This window comes from Mustelus asterias, unplaced genomic scaffold (assembly GCF_964213995.1).
Source record: "Mustelus asterias unplaced genomic scaffold, sMusAst1.hap1.1 HAP1_SCAFFOLD_1322, whole genome shotgun sequence".
Classification (NCBI taxonomy): domain Eukaryota; kingdom Metazoa; phylum Chordata; class Chondrichthyes; order Carcharhiniformes; family Triakidae; genus Mustelus; species Mustelus asterias.
This window is the reverse complement of record NW_027591267.1, coordinates 30,193-54,547: the sequence shown is the minus strand read 5'-3', so window position 1 is coordinate 54,547 and position 24,355 is coordinate 30,193. Positions and strand designations below refer to the sequence as shown.

Here is a 24,355-nt window from a genome sequence, read left to right as displayed (position 1 = left end):
CTCTTTATTTATTTTCTTTCCAGCTGTGTGGTTAGTCATACAGATTTTTCACAAACCTTTGCAAATATTATTAACAAAACCATCCAAGAATTACCTGGGCCAACGTAGCCTTTTTCCTGTAGGTGCAGTTCTCCCAGGCTCTAATTGGTGTCACGTGGTATTCCTCACATGGGCCAATGCTATAAGAAATCAGGGAGTTCAGCAGTGACTCAAGTTGGATAGCTTTGATTCTTTGGAAAGCAGCATTATCTGCTTCACCAGTCGAATGTAAGAGAGATGACCGAATGGTTGTGAACAAACAAAGGATTTTTACTTTGTCTAAGGGTGCACAGACAATAGCTGCTATGTGTTTAGCGTGGACTCTGGTGTGTTGTCCACAGTCCAAAATGATTCACTGCTTTGTACAAAAAATACTGACGAGTCAAATAGACATAAGTTCTTGTTTCTAAATGCAAGTGCCACAGCTTGGAAAAAAGAAGAAACCGAATTGAGAAAGATTGTTGTCTGTTTGCATGTATGGTGAAGGGTTTTATTGATCTTAGTTTTATTGATCTTGGAAGATCAGAGAATCCCTACAGCGCAGAAGAAGCCATTCGGCCCATTGAGTCTGCACTAACTCTTGATAGAATATCTTACCCAGGCCCTCTCCCCTGCTCTTTCCCCATAACCCCACACCTTTCTCAAGGCTAATCCATCTAACCTACACATCTTGGCACACTAAAGGGCATTTTAGCATGGCCAATCCACTTAACCTGCCCATCTTTGGACTGTGGGAGGAAACCGGAGCACCCGGAGGAAACCCATGCAGACACGGGGAGAAAGTGTAGACTGCACACAGACAGTCACCCGATGCTGGATTTGAACCCGGGTCTCTGGCACCATAACGCAGCAGTGCCAACCACTGTGTCAACGTGCTGCCCAATTCTACATTAGAAACCTCAGATACAGCACTCCCAGTGATGGTATGTAACTGTGCCCACGTAGGGTAAAGTTCCAGTTCTAATTTCAGTTCATCGCAGATTAGTTAATTTTAGTCAGGGTGGGAGTGAATACATTGCAGTTGAGCAACAATGGAGGGGAAATTATTCCCAAGTTTTCGCTTCTGATTTGTTGTCCAGAAGTCAATGCTAAGATGTGAATAAATGCAGATATTGGATGAAGACAGGATTGGGACTCGCTGTGAAAATCATTCTGATTGAGTAGGTCACCAACAATTATCTTTAGACTTGCACATCTGAAATGCTTTAAAGAGTGAGGGGTGATCTTATTCAAACATATAAGGTCCTGAGGGGGCTTGACAGGATAGATGGTGAGATGTTTTCATGAGTGGGAGAGTCTCGAACAAGGGGACATCGCTACAAGATAAAGGGCCGGTCATTTAAAACTGAGGTGTAGAAATTTCGTCTCGCAGAGGGTGGTGAATCTCTGGAATCTCTGCCCCAAAGGGTGGTTGAGGCTGGAAAATTGGAAGTATTGAAGGTGGAGGTGGATAAATATTTGATAGATCGAGAAATAGAGGACTATGGGGAAATGGCACAGAAAAGGAGATGAGGCTGGCATAGATCAGCCACGATTGTATTGAATGGTTGGGCAGGTTGGAAGGGCCTAGTGGCCTAGTCCTGCTTCTATTTCTTGTGGTGAGGTTTTTCAGCACTCCTGGAATCATTGGAACCACATCATAGAAACCCTACAGTGCAGAAAGAGGCCATCTGGCCCATCGAGTCTGCACCGACCACAATCCCACCCAGGCCCTACCCCCATATCCCTGCACATTTACCCACTAATTCCGCTAACCTACGCATCTCAGGACACTAATGGGCAATTTTAGCATTGCCAATCAACCTAACCCGCACATCTTTGGACTGTGGGAGGAAACCAGAGCACCCGGAGGAAACCCACGCAGACACGAGGAGAATGTACAAACTCCACACAGACAGTGACCCAAGCCGGGAATCGAACCCAGGTCCCTGGAGCTGTGAAGCAGCAATGCTAACCACTGTGCTACCATGCCACCCAAAACATTTCAGCAGGATTTGGCCATTTCAGGATTGGAACAGGAAGGGGGAAAGAAATGAAAATGAGATTAAAACCAAAGTTGGAATTCTACCTTTGGAGTCAGTTGTATTCAGTTTGAGTTTGCAGTCAGTTTGTTTGGATGAGATGTTGTGCCAAAGCCTCAGCTGCTGGTTCTGATAATTTAATTGGGCATTTAACAATCTCATCGCACTCCTTGAAGAGTGTGGGGAGTTGTTCCAACATCCGGGCTAACATCTTCCTTCAAACATTGCCACCAAAAAACCGATTAACTGGTCATTCATATGTTGCTGTTAGAGGGATCTTTCTGTGCACAAAATGGCTGCAGTTTTCAATTGCCAAACCATTGGTGACATTCAGGTAATTCATTATACATGAAGTATTTTGAGGCATTTTGTGAGATGTAGGTAGTAATATTATAAAAGTGCAAGTTTGTTCCTCATCTTTTAATGTTTCTACTTCTGTTATGATCAGTATTAACATCACCTTTTTGCAAATAAGTATCAGCTGTATTCTAACTCCAAACCACTTCTGAGGCAAAGATCTTCATTTATTGTCTGTCAATCTCAGCATTTATTTCAATGCAGATCATAAGCAGTTGTTTATTCCCTTGAGTCAACCTTCAAAAATTTCACATGTAACGTATCTGTTTCTCACGGTGCTTATTGGTAACAGCAATCACAGTGCCATGTGTTGTCTTGTTTTTACATTCACAAAAAGTGAAGAGTCTTATAGCAGGTAAGGAAGTGACATTCTGACTCAACACGCTGCCATTACACTAGACGTACATTGCTTAAAAAAGCACGATTGTTTTGCATCTCAAGTCCAACACTCGCTTGCACTTGACAATCTAACCTTGGCTGAGAGTCAGCAGTGCATCCATTTAAAAACAGATATACACCTGCAGCTTCACAATGTGAAGGTAGAGCTTCCTCCTGTTATTTTCCAGCCTCACCCTGTAATTTTAGATCCCATAGTTGATGTGATGGACATTCCCACCTCCACCCATCTCATCTAGAGACGGCGTTGCACAGTCACCTAGGAGAGCTTCCCAAATTCCCCACACCCCTCTTCCCCCCCCATTCCCCTTTATTGTGTTTTCACTCTACATGTTGCAGATGCCTCCAGTTACCATCACTGTTGTATCTGCAGCCCAGTACAGAGGCAGCCCAGCCCAGTTCAGTGATAGTGGCTGCACACCAGGCTGTGCCGCATGCCTTTGCAACCCTGAACTCTCTCCTGTGTCTGGCAGAGGAATACTGAAAGGAGAGTTTGAAATCCTGGAAGTAGATCTTTGTTGAAAACAGATGAGGGAAAACATTGTTTGGAAGAAAATTCTAAGGTGTGTCTTTTCAAGAAGAGAGTTTGGAAACACTCATATGGAAGCCAGATTTCCATTGAGACCAGTTGGCTCACAGTGTAATAATCAATTGGGGGTGGGGGTGGATTTGATGAGAAATCTACAGAAGTTGTATTGAGTAGGATCTACCACTAGGTTTCAGAATGTGATGTGTCTGAACACAGCTGGCCTGTTGGTTTACAGGGACTGTGTTCTTGCTGAGAACAATATATTATCAGACCTATTCTGTAACTTGTGTTAGTTTTGAAAATCTATGTACATTTGTAAAGACACTAATTGAGCTGAAGGAGTATTGTATTGTAATCAAACTTTTCATGTTGCATAAATGTTTTATTCTTGTGTATAAAGCTAATTGGCCATCCTATGACTCTGTTCTTCCCTGTTTCCCAAAATAATAGTGAATGTAACAGTCTGCTGAGCCAGGGTTCCATTCTGGGACCTTCCTGTCCAGTCGTAACATCAGCTGGGGTTGTAACAAGAGTTATGAAGTACAGCTGAAAATTGCAAGCCAGACATTGTTACCCTGAATGCATTGTGAGAAGGGAGCATCAAATTGTCCTTAATTGCCCCTCTTCAGCTGAAAGTGCAACTTTAAAAGTTAACCTTGGTTAGAACATCAGCCACAGAATTTCACTTGCAATGAAACTAAATATTCTTCTTTAAATATGTGAGAGTTTCCTGGAGAGAAAAGATTCCAGGAAATAAAACATGTCTGAAACCCTTATTTACAAATTGCTACAATAGCATATTGCAGCAGACACTTCAATGCGACATCTTTGCAATCCGAAATGGAACTTAAGGTTTTTATTACCAGCTAATAAAGGTAGCTCACCAAAACTTTCAGGAACTGAAGATGCCCGTATTCTTGAGTGCTTCTTGTGACGGATTTCTTTTCTTTCTCCTCCTGAAGAAATCTAGCAGAGTTGAAACAATGACGGCGAGTACTCGGGTTACTGAAGAAAATGAGCTGGAAAGACTTCTGCGGCACAGAAAGACAGCAGCAGAAACTAATGCTAGTGGCAAGTTCTCAATAATCTCTGTTTATAACCCATAGCTATTGATCCTTCAAAAGGCCCCTCATCACTTGGTTATCTGGTTATTATCAGACCTAGACCATTTTATTCCATATGACATTATGAATAAAACAATCTTTCATCGGTAACATTTTATTTTGTGTCATTCATGTAACCTTAAAAATGCAAATCTTAATTTTCAGCTTTGAGAAAATGGAATTTATTTTCTAATGTAACAGCAGCAATTTTCTGATTTGAAGTCTTCAGAACCATATCTTAGCATTGAGAAATGACTTTCTTTTAGTCTTAAATATAATATAAAAATCAAAACTACTCTCTGGATCATTCAGTTCCTAGTTTTCAGAATTAGCCATCAATTATTTTCACAAACAGCTGACAGAATAACTGGAAGTTATGTCACATTTTTCTGCTCGATGTAAAAATGTGTCAGAACATGAAGCTAGCAAATGTGCGGGAAGAAATGGAGGTCGTTGTTATTAGAGGTTTACCACACAACAAGGTGGATATAACACAAGCCGTACCTGCCTTAAATCTGGAATGTGAACTTATCAGGAATAAGTCTAAACAAGTGTCGTTCCAAACTGAACTAAGCAAGAATGTAACTGCAAAAACTTCAGTTCCCTGTTCTGATTCAAATCAAAAGGAGTGAGATGACAATGTGGTAGTTAACCAGTTGTGAGTACTTCTGTTTACATTCGAGATCTTTTGGATTTGGGCTGCGACATTAGAATTGATAACTATTCAGTTTTGTTCATTGTAATGATGCTTTTTCTTGGCGTAAAAAGACCTGTATTCTTCCCTCCCCCCCCCCCCCCACAAGTATGGAATATTTCAAGCATTTTCTTTGGAGAAAGGTAAATTTTGACAGCCTAGCATTATCATAGGGCACTGTGATCAATACTCCCTTCTTGAAAGCCCTCTTCACTGCCTTCAAAGAATGACAGTTCATGGACTAAATTAATACAGTTAGCAGACATGCAAGTACCTCTCTGTTTCAATAACTTGTGCTTCCTAAACATCCCAACGTAACCCTTGAAACACTCCCAATATGCTGGTGTATAATCTGGACTGTGCTGCCATCTTTCATTGCTCTGAGCCAAAGGCTGTTTTGTGTACTGAATTTTCAGGCCACAAGTGTCTGATGATAGCGACGTACTTTATAGGAAATGTTTGTTGATCCCTTAGTCATGTTCATTTGCTCCTGTCACTCAGATGGTGAGTTTTCCCGATTTTTCAGGCAGCTGTTGGCAAGCTACATTAGTTGCACAATATCCCATTTGAGCAGAGACAGAAAATATGCCTTTTCTTCACATTGCATGCTATCGAACATGTGTAAAGGAAGCAGAGGAATGAGAATGCAACAGTGAAGCCTGGCAAAAAACACACTTCTCCCCTTGAAAGTCTTTTGGGTAAACTGGAAAGCACTTAACTGACATTATAAATCAAATGCTTCCCATAAACAGATGCTGCAATTTTCCAGTTAAAAATCAATTACAGTAAGGCCGTGTATGATGTATTTTTTAAAAATCCAATTCATGCGGAATATCCATTTAATAAAATATATAATACATGATAAATCCCAAAAGATGTTCACTTCGCATGAATCTAAGAAGCAAGGAAAAATGAATGCTGTGACGCATGTTGTGACTTCAAGTGTCACGTTAACCCCAGCTTAAAGGTGAACGTTTCAGTAGGGTTGTATTAGAAGCATTAACTTTTCTTTCAAAAATAAATTGTTTGTTGTCAAGTAGTATGAAAGTGATTGTTCCATCTGTCACATGTGAGGATTTTGGATAAATTATCAGCACAATAAGTGCTAAGTAAGTGGGATCAACTTGTTGCTTTGGCGCAGTCGTCAGTAATTGAAGCTTTGATGCCTCATACTGTTGTGAAATAAATCTAGCTTTTACAGGTGTGCGCCACTGAAAGATTACAGGGAAGTTACAGAGGGGTTAAGTCGGAACAAATGGGAACGGAAATTACTTGTCGATCCGAGTCTTGTTAAGGTGGTGTTGCATTCTATTGAAGCAATTTATTTATTTTCCCCCCGATGTTTTGATCACCTCTCAAAATATGTGATAAATTATTGCAAGACCAAAAGTCCATCCGATTAGTTTGTGCATATGAGGAAGTTTGTCCCTGTTGGATTGAGTTTGCTGAACAAGGTAATTAAAGCAATCACAGGATGTACGAGGGAGAGTTGTCCCATTTTCTGTCTTCTAGACTAAATTTTTTTTTCACAGTTGATTGGCAGGCAACAATACTATTGTACAGTGGGCGAATAAGAGAGGCAATGTAATTTGCTTAAGTGAGAGTTTCTTGAAGCTGTCTTTTGTCAGTGTGCACAGCTTTTTGCCGACTCTTTAAAGATTAGATTTTATTAACTATCCCAAAGTGGCTAAGGTACCAATGTTTTGATCCTCTATATAATTTATTTTGCCGTATGAAGTACAAATTACCTTAACACGAAAGGAAATGAAATAAACCTGTGCAAATGCGGGCACAATACCTTATAAATTGAAACTGGAAAGCACTTTGTATTTTAGTATTCTGCACAGTCATGGTTATTATGTGGAATAAAAGAGTTATGTGAACTTTATCATTTAGTCCACCGCCTGCTTATTAACTGATGAAAAATGATACTTCAGCATAAATGCTTCACCGTTAAATAAGCACTTCCTTTGTTTTCCATGCTGGCATGTTTTTCGGAAGTATAATTTTGACCCAGTGTTCTCATCATCCCTATATTGTTCAATGGCATGATTCAAATAGATTGAAACATTAAAGGTAAAAATATTGTTATATTGAATGGATGTGTGCTGCAGTTCTCTAATGCTGCTTCTCTTTTGGGAGCTGTTTGATTTCAGTTGAAAGAAACAATACAAAGGATCCTTCTTCCTCGGGAGTGTTGGTCATGAACGATCAGGCATTTTACCAGTTTTATTCCATGGTTTATTGTGGAGTTTAACACTTTTGCCGCATACTAAGTTTCAACGTTCTGTAAAATCCACACTTAGTCAGCAGGGTTAGAGAAGAAGCACCTTATGTGTTGTTGTTCCCATATTCTCATGAGTTTAGATATACGTGTTGCTTATGGTTCCTTACATTCTAATGAAATTATAGCATGACCTTCATCATAATTCACTCAGTCGAGCATCCACGTTCACTGGCCAGGATTTTGCACACCCGTTTGCTGTGAGTGTAAATGGTGATAGGGGCGCAAAATCCCATGGGAGCCAAACATGGAGATTCTTGCCGGCAAATTCTCATGACGTGATTGTTCCCAACGCCCACCTGTGGCTTAATAAATTTCCCATCATTGCATGGCGAGAACCCCATTTGAATACATTTAAACATCATTAGAAGGCTTCCCCACTGTATTATTCCCCTACATTCAGATCACCCCATCGCCAACGTGGAATCACATCAGCAAGGTTTACAACAGATCTGAACCTGGTGAAGGGAATGTGCCGGGGGCACACACATAGGTACAGCCCCCAGGGGGGAGAAGGGACAAGACCAGGCACTGACCCTTGGCACTGCCCTTAGCAATGCCCCTTTCAACAAAAGAGTAGTACCAAGAAGCAATGCCGGGAGCAGTGCCAAGGGGGCTTCCTTTGGGGAGGTAGATGGGTGGGGTCTCCCAGTGACTCTGGAGAGTCCACCTTGCCTGTGTGATGATGGTGGGACCCGGCTCCAGCATTTTTTTCTCCAAGTGTTTGAAAGGATGGCAGGAAAAGCCAGCAGTTCAGCTGGCAGGATGCACACTGTTTTCCTCGCCGGCAACAGCACTTAGAGTCATGGAGGTTTACAGCATGGAAACAGGCCCTTCGGCCCAACTTGTCCAGGCACCCTTTTTTTTAAAACCCCTAAGCTAATCCCAATTGCTCTCATTTGGCCCATATCCCTCTATACCCATCTTAACTATCTGAATAGTAACTATCTAAATGTTTTTTAAAAGACAAAATTGTATCCGCCTCTACTATTACCTCTGGCAGCTTGTTCCAGACACTCACCACCCTCTGTGTGAAAATATTGCCTCTCTGGACACTTTTGTATTTCTCCCCTCTCATCTTAAACCTATGCCCTCTAGTTTTTGACTCTCCTACCTTTGGGAAAAGATATTGACTATCTAGCTGATCTGCGCCCCACATTTTATAGACCTCTATAAGATCACCCCTCAGCCTCCTACGCTCCAGAGAAAAATGTCCCAGTCTATCCAGCCTCTCTTCACAACTCAAACCATCAAGTCCCGGTAGCATCCTAGTAAATCTTTTCTGCACTCTTTCTAGTTTAATAATATCCTTTCTATAATAGGAAATAAAACTTGAAAATTCCGCCCAATCTTTTCGAGCATCTCTGATTTATAGCAGCAGAGTAACATGTAACATTTTATAATCTTCTTGGTAACCTGCTCTTGGCAGACAGCATGAAACAATTAAACATTCTGATTAACCTTTGTTGACTTTTGCCAACACCTACCTTCAAACTGTACCATGTGGGAGAGAGGAACTGCCTGATCATTGCTTCCTGATCGTTTGGATGAGACATTGAACCAAGGCCCTTTCGGCTCGCGTAGGTAGACATAAAAGATCACTTGGCATTATTTTGAAGAACAGGCGAGTCATCTCTGGCATCCTGGCCAATATTTATCCTTCCATCTCAAAAAACAGATTATTACATTTCTGTTTGTAGGAGTTTGTTGCATGTAAAATTGGTAGCTGTGTTCCCTAAATTACAACTTTGACTGCACTTCAACAGTACGTCATTGGCCGTAAAGTGCTTTGAGACATTCGGTGGTTGTGAAAACATTATATAAATGGAAGTTTTCTTTTTTCCTTTGCTAGAACACAAAACAACGTGATTAGCTGCTACTTGGATTTTCCTGATTCTTCTTACATTTTTCTTTAAATTATACCGAAATATTCTAACTTACAACTCATTCTGTTTTCTTTCCACTTTCTCTTTGGCCGTTTTGTGATTTGTTTTCTTTTATTCTCGTAGCTCTTTCTATGATTATGTAACATTTCCAGACCCTTAACTGCTCTCCCTCTTAAGCTGATCTCTAGAGAATGCATGAAAGGAACGCAGCATCACTCTCCCTGTAATTTGTCGCCTTCCCTCCCTCTCAGTGGGGAGCACCTGGGTTTCACACAAACATTGTTCCCTGCTGGCAGATCGGAGATGTGAAAGTCACGGGGAATGTTAGACACAACACTGTGTACAGTATGATTTTTCTCCAATGTACCAGGACACCAGACCTAAGGCAAGTCATTTGTTCCAGTGCAACTGTGTACCATATTTACTGCCATTTTATAGCAATTTTACACAAAAATATTGAGTTAAAAGCAGGATACTTAGCAGATTTGAGCCAAAACTAACCACATGCCCAACCATGTTTTTACACACAAACGTCTCAGAAATAAGCAATAACCCATGGTGACGATTAAAGAAAAACAAAATAAGGCAGTGACCAGTTTACAGGAGTGCAAGAGTATTTTTTGAAATACTAGCGATAGCATGAGTGATGGGTACTAAATTACAGGGTCATCTTATTGGTGAAAAGTAACATGTACATGTCCAGATGAATGTTTAATATTTCTGAAGGCGAGGAAGGAGTGCAGTCATCTTTTTATTTTGGCTTCTCGGATCACCACAATGCTGATTGGTAGCCCTTCTCCATCTCCTCCTGTCAATTACGTTCCTCTTCCAATTTTGCTGCATTTAGGTCTCTCACCACCTCATCCCTCCATCTGATCTTAGTCTTCCTCTCCTCCTTCCTGACCAGTCCCATCTTTAGCACTCGCCTGGCCAAATTTCCCCTATCACTCCAAATTCAGTGATCATAACATTTCCGTCTCATCTCAGCTACTTTCTTCAATGCTCCTCATAATCTTCACTAATCTCCTGATGTGCTGGTTCCTGATTTTGTCTTAATATTACATCATATTAATTGTGCACTGATTGCATAAATATACATATATTTAGGGTAATGATATTTTGTTTAATTGGAACAGATTGTACCATTAAACCTGACAGAAAATGTGTAAAATCAGTGTTCAGTGCTACATTTGCACAGAGATAGTGAATTTCAATTGACTCAAATCATTTTAAACAGCTACAAAATCTGAAACTATTTGAGGGAGTTTCCAGCACCGCCTATCAATGAGATCTTCCAGTCCTGCCGAAGTCTTCTGTTTCATTTGATTTATTATAATCACATGTACTGGGATACAGTGAAAGTAATGTTTCTTGCGCGCTATGCAGACAAAGTGTACCATTCATAGAGTACATAGGGGAGAAGGAAAGCTGATGGTGCAGAATGTAGTGTTACAGTCATAGCTGGGGTGTAGAGAAAGATCAGCTTAATATAAGGTAAGTCCATTCAAAAGTCTGATGGTGGCAGGGAAGAAGCTGTTCTTGAGTCGGTTGGTACGTGTTCTCAGGCTTTTGAATCTTTTTCCCGATGGAAGAAAGTGGAAGAGAGTACATTTGGGGTGCGTGGGGTCCTTAATTATGCTGCCTGCTTTTCCGAGGCAGCGGGAAGTGTCAATGGACTTCTGACCGGCTCTTTTCATCCGCCGACTCCATCACAGGGCCAGAAAATTCCAGCCTATATGTAGCTTAAGCATCTTCTTTTTTCTTCTTTCAGCTTCTCCCATGTTACTTGGGGTTGTCACTAAGATGGCTGATCCCCCTTCTCCATCCCCTCCTGTTAATCCCCCATTCCAATCCCACTGTGTTTAACTCTCTCACCACTGCATCTTTCCATTTGGTCTTAGGCTCTCCTCTTGTAGAATAAACATATGCAAACAAAAAACTGTTGCGATGTAGAAAATGTTAATATGCCTATTTGTGTGCGATCTTCTACTGATGGGTTAAGAATTTATTTGAGCACTACATCAGCCACAACCTAGATGAATTTTATTTTACTATGTCAGCTTTTTTCAATAACTCTTCTATCCTCCCAACACTTGAGAATAGGAAACACATTAGACTTTGGACAATAAACCCAGTTATTTGCACCTATCTGCAAATGATTGTTAACCAGGATATGTTCACAACATTTTGCTGTGACTCTTTTTTTCTAAATGATAATGAACACCTACTAGAGTGTGTTTCTGTGAAAAGACTTGGGAGTCTTGTGTCATTGTAAATCACCACTTGTAGCTGGTAATTAGTAGGTTGAAGCTTCCTACTTTTTCATCTCTGAATCAGCAGGTGTCAGAGAAAACAAAGCACTTATTAGGCCAGAGGTTGAAGTGACAGGTGCTGGTGAAGTACCGAACTGTTATCAGGGAGACCTCTTTATTGTGCACGTTGTCTTTCCTTTATTCATTCGGTCAGCTGTTTTCTATAGGTTTCATTAAACCATTAAAAATGGAAAAATGCAAGTTCGATTGCTGCTTTTTGCTGAATTAGTGTTGGCCACTGATGTAGTCGGAGAGTTCTACAGTTGTCTTTTGCAGATATTAACGGATGATGATAGCAGGTTGTTAATACATATGTTTAAAATTGGCCAAAGTGGTAATAATACTGTGCTTTGCCAGTCCCTGCATGGATAGATGCACTACGCAATTTGACATTCAGCTGTACAGACTAGAAAAGTTCCAGGTACAATTCTTGGCCCATGTTAGGTCAGCTTAATCCAGTCTGCTACATTCCTGGGCTAGAGGGAGAGAAAATCAGCTATGTATCCGCACAATCATAATCTACTGCCTTCAGTGCATGGGACCAACAATCCTCAATGCCTGAGCTGCAGAAAGGTGGTGTCGCAGTTCTCCCCTCTTCATTCTGGTTGAGCTGGAGGGGGAGGGGTAAGGGGCGTTGGATGGTGGTAGAAGGAGTTGGGTGTTACAGCCAAATTCTTTGAAAGGAAAGGGAGGTAAAAAGCCCAGGGATGCTGTATTAATAACATGCAGCATTAATGCAATTATACCATCAACTGCAACTAACTGGTTTTATTATTTAAAGACAGCTGTGTTTTCTATTCTGAAGTACCAGGTGGGGGCGGGGGGGGGGGGGGAGGGGAGGAGTTGGTATAAAAACCACTGTGACTAAAACTGTAATCAAGTTGTGCATAATTGGAAACCTGTTTCCACCTACCTAACATTGTCCCATTCGGTCACTGATGCAGGTGAAATTTAGTCTGCCATAAACACTTTCATGGGTTCCCTTAAGCAGTCTAAGTTTCGAAGAGCTTGTCCCATGCTGCCATGTATTTGCTGATGCTGTAATTCTGTAAAGAGACTGGAGGAGTGGCAATTATGTATTATATATATAAAAATATACCCTTTAGCATAATTAAAACATCCCTCACTGGAGCGTTATAATGGAAAAGTTGGCACCGAACCACATACGGAGATATTACACCGATGATTAAAAGCTTGGCCAATGAGGTCGGTCTTAAGGAGCGTCTTGAAGGAGGAAAGCAATATAGATAGGTTTAGGGAAGCAATTCTAGAGCTTAGGGTCAGGCAGCTGAACACACAGCAACCAATGGTGGAATGGGTAAAATCAGCAAAGTTTAAGAGGCCTGAATTCGAGGAGCGCAGATATGTCTGGCAGGAGGAGACAAGGTGGGACAAGGATGAGAATTTCAAGATCAAGGCATTGCGTAACCTGGAGTCAAGCTAGGCCAGTGAGAACAGGAGTAATAAATAAATGGGACTTTTTGCAGGTTAGGTGATGGTGATGGGCAGCAGAGATTTAGATGCCCCTTCAGGTTTACTGAGGGCAAAACATCGTTGACTGCTTAGAAGTTCATTAGAATAGTCAGGTCTAAAGATGACAGAGGCATGGTTGAGGATTTCAACATCAGGTGATTTGAGACAGTAACAGCGCTGGGTGATGTTATGTAGATGGAATTAGGTGGTTTTAAGTGATGACAGGGATATCTGGTCAAAGACTAATCTGGGAATCAAACGGGACACTAGGTTGTAAATGGTCTGGTTCAGCCCCAGACAATTGCCAGGGATAGATTAGATTTGGTGACTAAGGAATAGAATTAGTGACAGAAATTGAAGATAATGCTGTCAATTTTTCCAATATTTAATTGCACGAAACTTCTGCCAGATGTTGGGCTTGCAGTCTGATCATTTAGAGACAGTGCAGTGATCGAGAGAGGTGGTGGTGAAATGGAGCTGGGTTTTTTTGCTTACATGGTGCTGGTGTTGTTTTCTCATTATGCTCCAAGGAGTAGCATGAGATGAGAAATATGAGATCAAAGTGAATTGCAAAATGTTTCATTCCACATACGTTCCACACAATTGCATAGGTGCTGCAACATTGGAAGAGGCTGTATGGCCCCAACCAATCCACCCTGATGTTTATCCGTGACACGAGCAGTAATCACATTTGAACATTTTGTTTCCATTTCCCCTTTTTGCCCAAAGTCAAGGTGTGATTGACATCAATTTACTCAATCGGTATCATTTATATTGTGTGAACATGTGGTCTTATTCCAATTAACTTAAACAGAATTATTCTCCTGCTTCCTGTCAGTTAGCTTAAGGCAGAATCATTCTCCTTGTGTCTCTTTTTTAATCTCTCTTGACAATCTAGCACCTGACTTTGGCCAGTATTTTACCACCTCGCTGGGGCGAGACTCGTAAAATCCAGCCCGAGACTAATGGAGAATTCCGTTCTACGAGCCGTGCCCGCCCCGATTCCGGGACGGGCGTGGCGGTAAAACTCCAGGATTTGTCTCAGTTTTTAATCAAAATTGATTCCTTGTGCTGTCTACCTGAGCAGAATCTTTCTGTTTAATCTGGCAATGACCGCTATTCCGTTTTTTTTTGAAAGAGGGATTGTGAGAGACTTATTGAGCCTGAATCATTGTCCATATATCACATCATTTTTCATTGCCTTCAGGATGTTGGGTTTGACTACCTCATCTGAAATCTCATGTGCACCTGATAGCCCCCCATTAATACCTTCACGGGTAGCTTCATCTCAAAAGAACTTGCATTTAGAACATTTCTGTGGAAATTACAGATTTTTAACCAATTTATGAGCAGAACATCCCGGGGGCAATTCTCCCATCCCACTTTGCTGCTTTTTTAGCACAGTGGGATGGGAGATTTCAGCGGGGCCAGATTAGTGTGATCCGCGCTGGGCGTCCGGACTCGAGCGTGTCTCCCAGCGCCGGATTTCCAGCGCTGTCAGCTCCGTGCCGGAAATTGCTGCGGAGCTTCATGAATTATTTAAATAGGGATTTAAATCTGATTTGAATACAATTAGAGGGCCTGGGATTAAAGTCTCCAGGCCCGCTAGCCTCTCCCATCCTGCCAGAGTTTTTTACTCCAGCGAGGATTACACTAGCTCCCCACTTTTGGAACTAACAGCCCGACCCCGCTGGAGTGAAGGGGGGAAATCGGGGGCCCCCAGGGGCTTGGGGCAGTGGGGGGTGGTGCCCCCTGGACATGGATACCTTAAGAAGTCTTACAACACCAGGTTAAATCGAACAGGTTTATTTGGTAGCACAAACTTTCGGAACGTTGCTCCTCCTTCAGGTGAGTGGAAAGTTGTGTTCACAAACAGGGCATTCATAGACACAGACTCAATTTACAAGATAATGGTTGGGATGCAAATCTTTACAGGTAATCAAGTCTTAGAGGTACAGACAATGTGAGTAGAAAGAGGGTTAAGCACAAGTAAAAGAGGTGTGTATTGTCTCCAGCCAGGACAGTTAGTGAGATTTTGCAAGCCCAGGCAAGTAGTGGGGGTTACAGATAGTGTGACATGAGCCCAAGATCCCAGTTGAGGCCATCCTCATGTGTGCGGAACTTGGCTATCAGTTTCTGCTCTGCGATTCTGCGTTGTCGTGTCTCGTGAAGGCCGCCTTGCAGACGCTTACCCGAAGATCAGAGTCTGAATGCCCATGATTGCTGAAGTGTTCCCTGACAGGAAGAGAACACTGCCTGGTGATTGTTGAGTGGTGTTCATTCATCCATTGTCATAGCACCTGCATGGTCTCCTCAATGTACCATGCCTCGGGACATCCTTTCCTGCAGCGTATCAGGTAGACAACGTTGGCCGAGTTGCAAGACTATGTATCGTGTACCTGGTGGATGGTATTCTCACGTGAGATGATGGCATCCATGTCGATGATCCGACACGTCTTGCAGAGGTTGCTGTGGCAGGGTTGTGTGGTCACTGTTCTCCTGAAGGCTGGGTAGTTTGCTGCGGACAATGGTCTGTTTGAGGTTGTGCGGTTGTTTGAAGGCAAGAAGTGGGGGTGTGGGGGTGGCCTTGGCAAGATGCTCGTCTTCATCGATGACATGTTGAAGGCTCCAGAGAAGATGTCGTAGCTTCTCTGCTCTGGGGAAGTACTGGATAACGAAGGGTACTCTGTCCACCGTGTCCCGTGTTTGTCTTCTGAGGAGGTGATGCGGTTTTTGATTGTGGCACGTCGGAACTGTCGATCGATGAGTCGAGCACCATATCCTGTTCTTATGAGGGCGTCTTTCAACATCTTGACCTTGACAGTGCCAGCCCCTGCCCCTTGGCACTACCCAAGGGGCAAAGTGCCAATGCCCAGGGGGCACCTTGGCACTACCTCTGGGCATTGGGCAGTGCTATGGGGCCTATTCCGGGGCAGGGTTAGGGGCAGGGCCAGGTGGAGGCAGGGCCGAGGAGGCGATTGCTGCAGGTGGGGGGTCCAGTTTCTATCTGCCTGGGGATTGGTCAGGGATCGGTCGGGGAAGGAGGGAGGCCAGTGATTGGGGCAGGCTGGGGCGGGGGAGGTGTCAGCCTGCTGTGGGTGTTGGCACTACGAAGTGGGAAGTTGGGACTGCGAGGGGGGTGTGGGGTAACTGGGTAGCTGGGTCCGGGAATGGTCAGGGGGCCAGCGATTAGGTTGTGGGGGCTGGCCAGCGATCGAGCTGGCCAGCAAAGAGGGAGCTGTCACTGCGGGGCCGATCGGCGCATGCGCAGTGGCCCGCTCAGCACGCTGATTTCAGCCTCTCCAGCGGGGATAGGCCCTGCCCCCTGAAATTTAATGATGTTTGCGCTGGTGGCCTCTGCAGTGCACAGAGTGTGGGAGATTGTTGCCTGAACTCCCAATGCAAAAACCAACGTGAAGTACTCCAGTTTTCACGCAAAATCGACACTTGGAATTTTTTGGGGAGAATTCTGCCTTGCATCTCTAAGTTTTATATAATTCCGTATTACACAAATAATAGCCATGCTTGAATGTGTATGTTACATATGAATTCAGCTTCCAAATCTTATGAACTGAGGGCAAAAATCACAACCTTATCTTCTCACAGTTTAGGATTGGTGAGTTGTATATACATAATTTTCCTGTAAAAGTCAATGGATTGTTCTATATACACAACTGTTTAGAAGTTGAAAACTCTGTTACCTGGCATTGGATTAGCCTTTATAATAGACATTAAGTAAGGACAAGGTGTGACTTGACAATGATGCCCCAAATCCCTCCTTCCTCTAGCCACTTGTGAGGTACCATGGGGCTGCCTGCATCCATAGAATTATACCCCTGCATCAGTTACTTCCCATGGAGCAGGGGGGAAAGAAGAAACATTGAGATGGGCAAAAGATTATTAATGTTGCTTTTAACTCATTAAAAAAATCCATTTTCAGAGTTGCAAAGCCAATGCACATTTCAATTTGGGATTTTGATTAAGCTGAAAAGTCAGTATTTTATATATTTAATTTGTCCAATTTAAACAAACTTATGGCCCGTTTATATGTAATGTACTGGACTATTGATGTGGATTCTTGTCCCATGTAGCTTGTGGGGTGGGATCTATAACATTAGAAGCAAAGGAAAAGCAATTGTGGGCACGCACATTTTGCGCAAGTGGGACTACTTAGAATTCATGAATATCAAAGGACAAAGAAAATTACAGCACAGGAACGGGCCCTTCGGCCCTCTAAGCCTGCGCTGACCATGCTGCCTGACTGAACTAAAACCCCCTACCCTTCCGGGGACCATATCCCTCTATTCCCATCCTATTCATTTATTTGTCAAGATGCCCCTTAAAAGTCTCTATCGTATCCACTTCCACTACCTCCCCCAGCAGTGAGTTCCAGGCACCCTCTGTGTAAAAAAAAACTTGCCTTGTACGTCTCCTTTAAACCCTGCCCCGCGCACCTTAAACCTATGCCTAATTGACTCTTCCACCCTGGAAAAAAGCTTCTGACTATCCAATCATTGTTAATCTTTGGCTGTGGATATCCAATGATGACTGGAGAAACCCTGATGATTACCTGGCTGGGATGAAACCACGATCGCCTGGCTGGGGTGCGATATTCGGCCTTTTGGCTAAGTCAAGCTTCAGGTCAAGTCCAAGATCAGGTGCAGTGCCTTTTCTTGTCAGCTTGGATCTTGTATGTCTCTCTTGTGGGGACCATGGATTGGATTCAATTTTAATTTTTTTTTTTGGAGTAAGCAAGGAGACGGATTCAGGATTTGTCTGGTCTGCTCTGCGCATTGGTTTTGTAACTTTAAGAATAGAGTAAACCTTCAATGGGCAATGTGTAGCAATGGCTTTCCAAGTATCTGTGAGGTCAGCCTACTTATGACCAGAAAAACTGATTCTATCCTGTGGGAGCCGAAAGCATTCACCTCTTGAGACAAATCTAGTTGTAGCAGTAGTGACTCCTGATAGCTGTAGTGGAGAGATGGAAAGGAGACCATATAAGGAATAGTTTTGCATTAGTCATAGGGCAGGAATTATAGACCTTTCCTGAGCCTTACATCCTACGGATCCCTCGATCCCTTTGTGAGCTGTATGTCGAAGAGATGGCATTCTTGCTTTTATGGAAAGCAGTTATCTCAGCTTGACTCTATTTTGAATGAGAGTACACCAGCCCTCCAACAGAGATAGGAAATGTTTCAGTAGAAAAAGACAAAGTTCCCATGCTACCTGTGGTGTTTCTAGCTAGAAGGTTTTACCAATATATTTGTTGCTCTTGTAGCACTTGGTAAACATTTGCTTTTGGCCACTTAAGGACGCAATTGACAGAAAGGACCACATGGTGATGTCTGATTAATCTGATGATCTTACGCAATTAAAGGATTTGCTCTCTCCTCAACTGCAGCATTTTGTGACTGTAGGAAACAGGGCATCAATAGAAAACAACTAGAAACTATTCAAATGATTGTTTTGAAAAGCTGATTTTATTAGAATTTTACAAATGCCATAGACTTCCCATGGCACTGCTCATGGCGAATCAAAGGTTATTTTAAAGCGTAATAGTTAAAATATGACAGGAAATAATTCACACTTGCAATGTGTTCTGTGCAAGTCTTTAATACAGATGGATACATATTTATTTGACGATAAATTATCCGTTTTAAATGATCTGCAGTTGTATTTTTTGCCTTGCATCCCTCATCTGCCTCTACTTGAGGCTGAGAAGCCCACATTCTGTGATATTTCTTCAGGCCTCAGACCTCTAACAAACAGTATTAGCCTCCTGGCTCCTTCCCTGAACAGTCTTGATTTTATACCTCAAGTCTCAGTTACCAGAACTGGATATGACTCCCTATAATTGAACACTACTGCTTGGCTCCATCGTTCAACATACCAATTGCTGTATATATAATTTTAACCCTTCTACAGAATGTTTTTAATAGGGACAGTGACTTGCTTCATATTGCCAGTGTTTAATCAATATTACTGAACGACTACTCGGGATTATAAAATTGCAATCCTGATAAGAAGCTACCCCACTGGGAAATTACAGGAATGTTTGATGGATTTCAAAGCTTGAAATTTTTCAGTTTAGTTTAGGAAAAATACACAGGAACAGTTAACTGAGGTAAGCAGTTATTCTGAACTGCAAAGAGCAATTAGAAGTATGTCAATTTCTGGAAATCAAAGGTGAAAACAGAAAACACTGTAAACACAGCAAATCAGTCAGCATTTGAGAAGAATTATATTTACATTTCTGATTTAAATGTTAGAACGCAAGGTCAACTAAAAAAGTAATAAGGGGGCATAGGTTTAAGGTGCGAGGGGCAAGGTTTAAAGGAGATGTACGAGGCAAGGTTTTTACACAGAGGGTGGTGGGTGCCTGGAACTTGTTTCCGGGGGTGGAAGCAGATACGATGGTGAGTTTTAAGGGGCATCTGGACAAATACATGAATAGGATAGGACTCGAGGGATATGGTCCCCGGAAAGGTAGGCGGTTTTAGATCAGTCAGGCAGCATGGTCGGTGCAGGCTTGGAGGGCTGAAAGGCCTGTTCCTGTGCTGTAATTTTCTTTGTTCTTTGTTTTAAAAAGAGCAAAGGTAAATTATGAAAGAAAATTAGTGCTAAATATAAAAATGGACAGCAAAGGCATCTATAAGTATATAAAGAAGAAGAGAGTGGCTAAAATGAATGTTGGCCCTTCAGAAAATGAGGCTGGGGAGTTAATAGTGGGGAATGCAGAGATGGCTGAGACACTAAATCAATATTTTGCCTCAGTTTTTGGACACGAGTATTATCCCAAAGGGAACAGAAAATGCAGCGACTATAGAAGCTTAGAACTATCGTCACTAAGGATAAAGTACTGAGCAAACTATTGGAATTGAAAGCAGGCAAGACCCCAAGACCTGATGTCCTACATCCTGCAGTCTTAAAGGGAATGATGTTGGAGATAATGGATCCATTGGTTACAATATTCCAAAATTCCCTGGATGCGGGAATAGTTCCAGTGGATTGGAATAATTAATAAAATACCTTATTCAAAAAGGGAGAGAGACAGAATGTAGGAAACTATAGGCCAATTAGCTTAAAATCTTTGCTGGTGTGCCAAGCCTGGTTCATTCAATTTATCCATGATTTTGTCTATAATAATCCTTTTCTCATTATGTACTCTGGTTGAAAGCGTCAATCTAATCACCGGATATGAATTACAGGATGAACACATTTATGTCTTTGTTCCATGCTTTTAGGTCCATGGGAACTAACTCATTAAGTGCCAATGAAAGGTCTCATTTACTCTTCATAAACTATACCTGCATTTTGTACTGGGATTTTAAACCTCTGACAAGTAGGGTGAGCAAAGTATCTATGTAATTTTCAGACAATATGTATTTTCTCTCTCTGATTCCTATCACTTGATGCCATTAATGCTTGTTTAATACACAGATGAAAAGGGAATACAATAATGTGCTGACTGGATAAACTGCAGATCATAGAACCCTACAGTGCACAGAGGGAGGCCATTCGGCCCATCATGTCTGCATCAACCACAATCCCACCCAGGCCCTATCCCCATAACCCCCATGCATCTACTCTAGCTAGTCCCCCTGACACTAAGGGGCAATTTAGCATGGCTAATCCACCTAATCCGCATCTCTTTGGAGTGTGGGAGGAAACTGGAGCATCTGGAGGAAACCCACGCAAACATGGGGAGAATGTGCAAACTCCACACAGACGGGTGACCCAAGCCAGGAATCGAACCTGGGTCCCTCGTGCTGTGAGTCAGCAGTGCTAACCACTGTGCCACCGTGCCGCCCATTGAATCCAATTGGCTTTCACAAAATAGTTGCCTCATCATGCTCCATGTCAAATTTCATTTGTACTTTTTTCATAAAAGGTTTACTCAACAGCACAGAGTACATCAGTATTTACAAATGGCTTACTCCAGTTATTATATATGGGTTTGTAACTCTCTTTAGTCCTCTCAATGTGTTGTCATTACCAAATCTAATGCTTTATACTCCTTAACCTTTCATCAAACCTCACTACTTAGTGAATCAAAATAACACTTTAACCAATCTGTCCCACATATTGTTGAAGTAAAAGCAATTAACTAGTACTGCACAGTTAAAGGAGTCTGCATTCACCTCAGATAGGATAGTTTTATTTGGTCTCATCATTACCTTCATCCTCCTCCTCAAAGTTCTCTTCATCATGTATCATTTTGAGGGCCCTCCCTGTTCACTTTGGTCAGCTCACCACATCGCGATATGTCAAACTACCACCCTTAAATCACTTATTAACTGTTCTTTTGGCATTCCTGGGATTCATTCACCCATTATTTTTGTTTCAATTTCGTATTTTGCTGTAATAACCAGATCTACTAATGGTGCTTCCTTCCTCATTCTGCCTGTGTTTAATCCTTCTGCGGTGTCAATACCTGCATCCAGTATCTGGACCATTTCAATATCTGGTAATCATTGAAGCTTCTATCTTTTGTGTCACCACAGAATGTCCAATTTTTTCCATGAAGCTGAACAAAATAACTGATGTCCCAAGGCAACAGATATCCGACCCAACAGAGTCTCCTTCTCTGAGAATGGAACACCAATAGAACCAATTTGCTGTCCATGAAATAGCTTGGTACAATGAAGTAATTCAAACACTAGTATCAGTATAAGGAACCCCAAATTAAATTGTGTCAATCTTTAATTCATTCTGTTTTCCATGATCTATTAAATTCTGACCATTATCTTAGGCTAGTTTATAGATCATCTTATAAATTTCATCCAAGAACTCCAAACCTTCATCACTATCTAATTGCTCGGCATCCACCTTGCACGATACTTTATTTCTGATTTTACTTCTTGTAAGAAATGACAATGGCAAGGTGAGATCTTGCTTTCTGTTTAGTCTGGAAGTAATCCATGATAAAAAGTTTAACAACACCAGGTTAAAGTCCAACAGGTTTATTTGGTAGCAAAAGCCACACAAGCTTTCGGAGCTCTAAGCCCCTTCTTCAGGTGAGTGGGAATTCTGTTCACAGACAGAGCTTATAAAGACACAGACTCAATTTACATGAATAATGGTTGGAATGCGAATACTTAAAGACTTGATTAGTTGTAAGAAACAGAACAATGTGAGTGGAGAGAGCATCAAGACAGGCTAAAAAGATGTGTATTGTCTCCAGACAAGACAGCCAGTGAAACTCTGCAGGTCCACGCAACTGTGGGAGTTACAAATAGTGTGCCATGAACCCAATATCCCGGTTGAGGCCGTCCTCGTGTGTGCGGAACTTGGCTATCAGTTTCTGCTCAGCGACTCTGCGCTGTCGTGTGTCGCGAAGGCCGCCTTGGAGAACGCTTACCCGAATATCAGAGGCCGAATGCCCGTGACCGCTGAAGTGCTCCCCAACAGGAAGAGAACAGTCTTGCCTGGTGATTGTCGAGCGGTGTTCATTCATCCGTTGTCGCAGCGTCTGCATAGTTTCCCCAATGTACCATGCCTCGGGACATCCTTTCTTGCAGCGTATCAGGTAGACAACGTTGGCCGAATTGCAAGAGTATGTACTGTGTACCTGTTGGATGGTGTTCTCACGTGAGATGATGGCATCTGTGTCGATGATCCGGCACGTCTTGCAGAGGTTGCTGTGGCAGGGTTGTGTGGTGTCATGGTCACTGTTCTCCTGAAGGCTGGGTAGTTTGCTGCGGACGATGGTCTGTTTGAGGTTGTGCGGTTGTTTGAAGGCAAGAAGTGGGGGTGTGGGGATGGCCTTGGCGAGATGTTCGTCTTCATCAATGACATGTTGAAGGCTCCGGAGGAGATGCCGTAGCTTCTCCGCTCCGGGGAAGTACTGGACAACGAAGGGTACTCTGTCCACTGTGTCCCGTGTTTGTCTGTCCCGTGTAAGCTCTGTCTGTAAACAGAATTCCCATTCACCTGAAGAAGGGGCTTAGAGCTCCGAAAGCTTGTGTGGCTTTTGCTACCAAATAAACCTGTTGGACTTTAACCTGGTGTTGTTAAACTTCTTACTGTGTTTACCCCAGTCCAACGCCGGCATCTCCACAGTAATCCATGAGCCATATCCACTTATTTCTTCCAGTGTTCACATGGTTCAGACTCTGAAACACTGGAGACTAAACAGACCCCAAATATTCAAATATTCACAGTTGATTTCTGCTCCTTTCCACAAAGGCCATTGGAAATTTTAGTTTTCTGGTTGAGTTTTTAATTTCACTTAGGGTGGGATTTTCCACTCCCTCCCCCCCGCCCGCAGCATATTTGGCGGCAGCAGAGGCAGCCCACTATAGGTCGGCAGTGGGATCTTCCAGTCCCACTGCTGTTAACGGGGTTTCCCATTGTTTACACTCTCTGCCATTGGGGAATCCATTGTGGTGTGTTGCCATCGACAGGACTGGAAGACCCAACTGGTGGGACTGGCCGGAAAATCCCACCCTTATTTTCCAAACTCGACCTTTAGGGAATCGTTCTCTGCAACAATGTTGAAACCTAGAAATCTGCATAGTGAAGAATAGGACTAGAGCCAACCTTTGTACAGTTTTATAAGATTTTATTTATAGACATGCACCTCTGAACATAACTCCCACAGCTTCAGTCTGTTCCTATTTAGAGGAGCACAAGTGCATTCCCAGTAAATACCCATCATTTACATATTATTAAACACAATTAAGGCTTGACTGTCATATTGAAGAGAGATTCCATGGCTGACAACCATTCTTTGCTTGTAGTGGATGTTGTAACTTAGCCCAATCATCTCTTCATCTGGCACCAATTTGCGTTTACCTGCAGCAGGGGCACAGCTCCTGATTACTTGGCTGATTCTTTTTTTTCTAATTCTATCCTTCCTAATCAAGGCTGCCACAGACCTTGCAAAGGTCAGCTAACAGGAGATTCAGCATGGAAATTTACTGCTTTTCCTGGCTCAAAGATGATGACTTTACCTCTTGAGTCATCAGAGGAGCCACTTTTCCAGCCTGTATTTCTTTAGAATTTGTCTGTGTAAAATATTTGATTAAACCAAAGTGTAGTCTGTAGCATTCTAAGTAGAGTAGCTGAATAACTGTGCATGTGATCAGAGAAGATTTTGTACTCTAATCTGGTGATAGCTGTAACGGTTGATGATCTGACTTTTTTTTTACACCGCTAAAGTTGAAGAGAAATATTAAGAGCTGTTTATGTCACCATTTAGTGCCTTTTATCATAAAAATGCCACATTCATACTTGCGTATTTTCAAAAATTCTAT

General features: G+C 42.4%; 1 protein-coding gene across 1 annotated transcript in view; it reads left to right on the top strand.

The window, feature by feature from the left end:
- LOC144488136 (shootin-1-like) overlaps window positions 1-4,557 on the top strand; it is a 47,317-nt gene extending 42,760 nt beyond the window's left edge. The window contains exon 10 of the mRNA XM_078206162.1: window positions 4,305-4,557. Coding sequence (XP_078062288.1) covers window positions 4,305-4,448 — 144 coding nt within the window. The 3' untranslated portion in view covers window positions 4,449-4,557. The remainder of the gene's footprint in view (window positions 1-4,304) is intronic.
- Window positions 4,558-24,355: the final 19,798 nt, after the last annotated feature.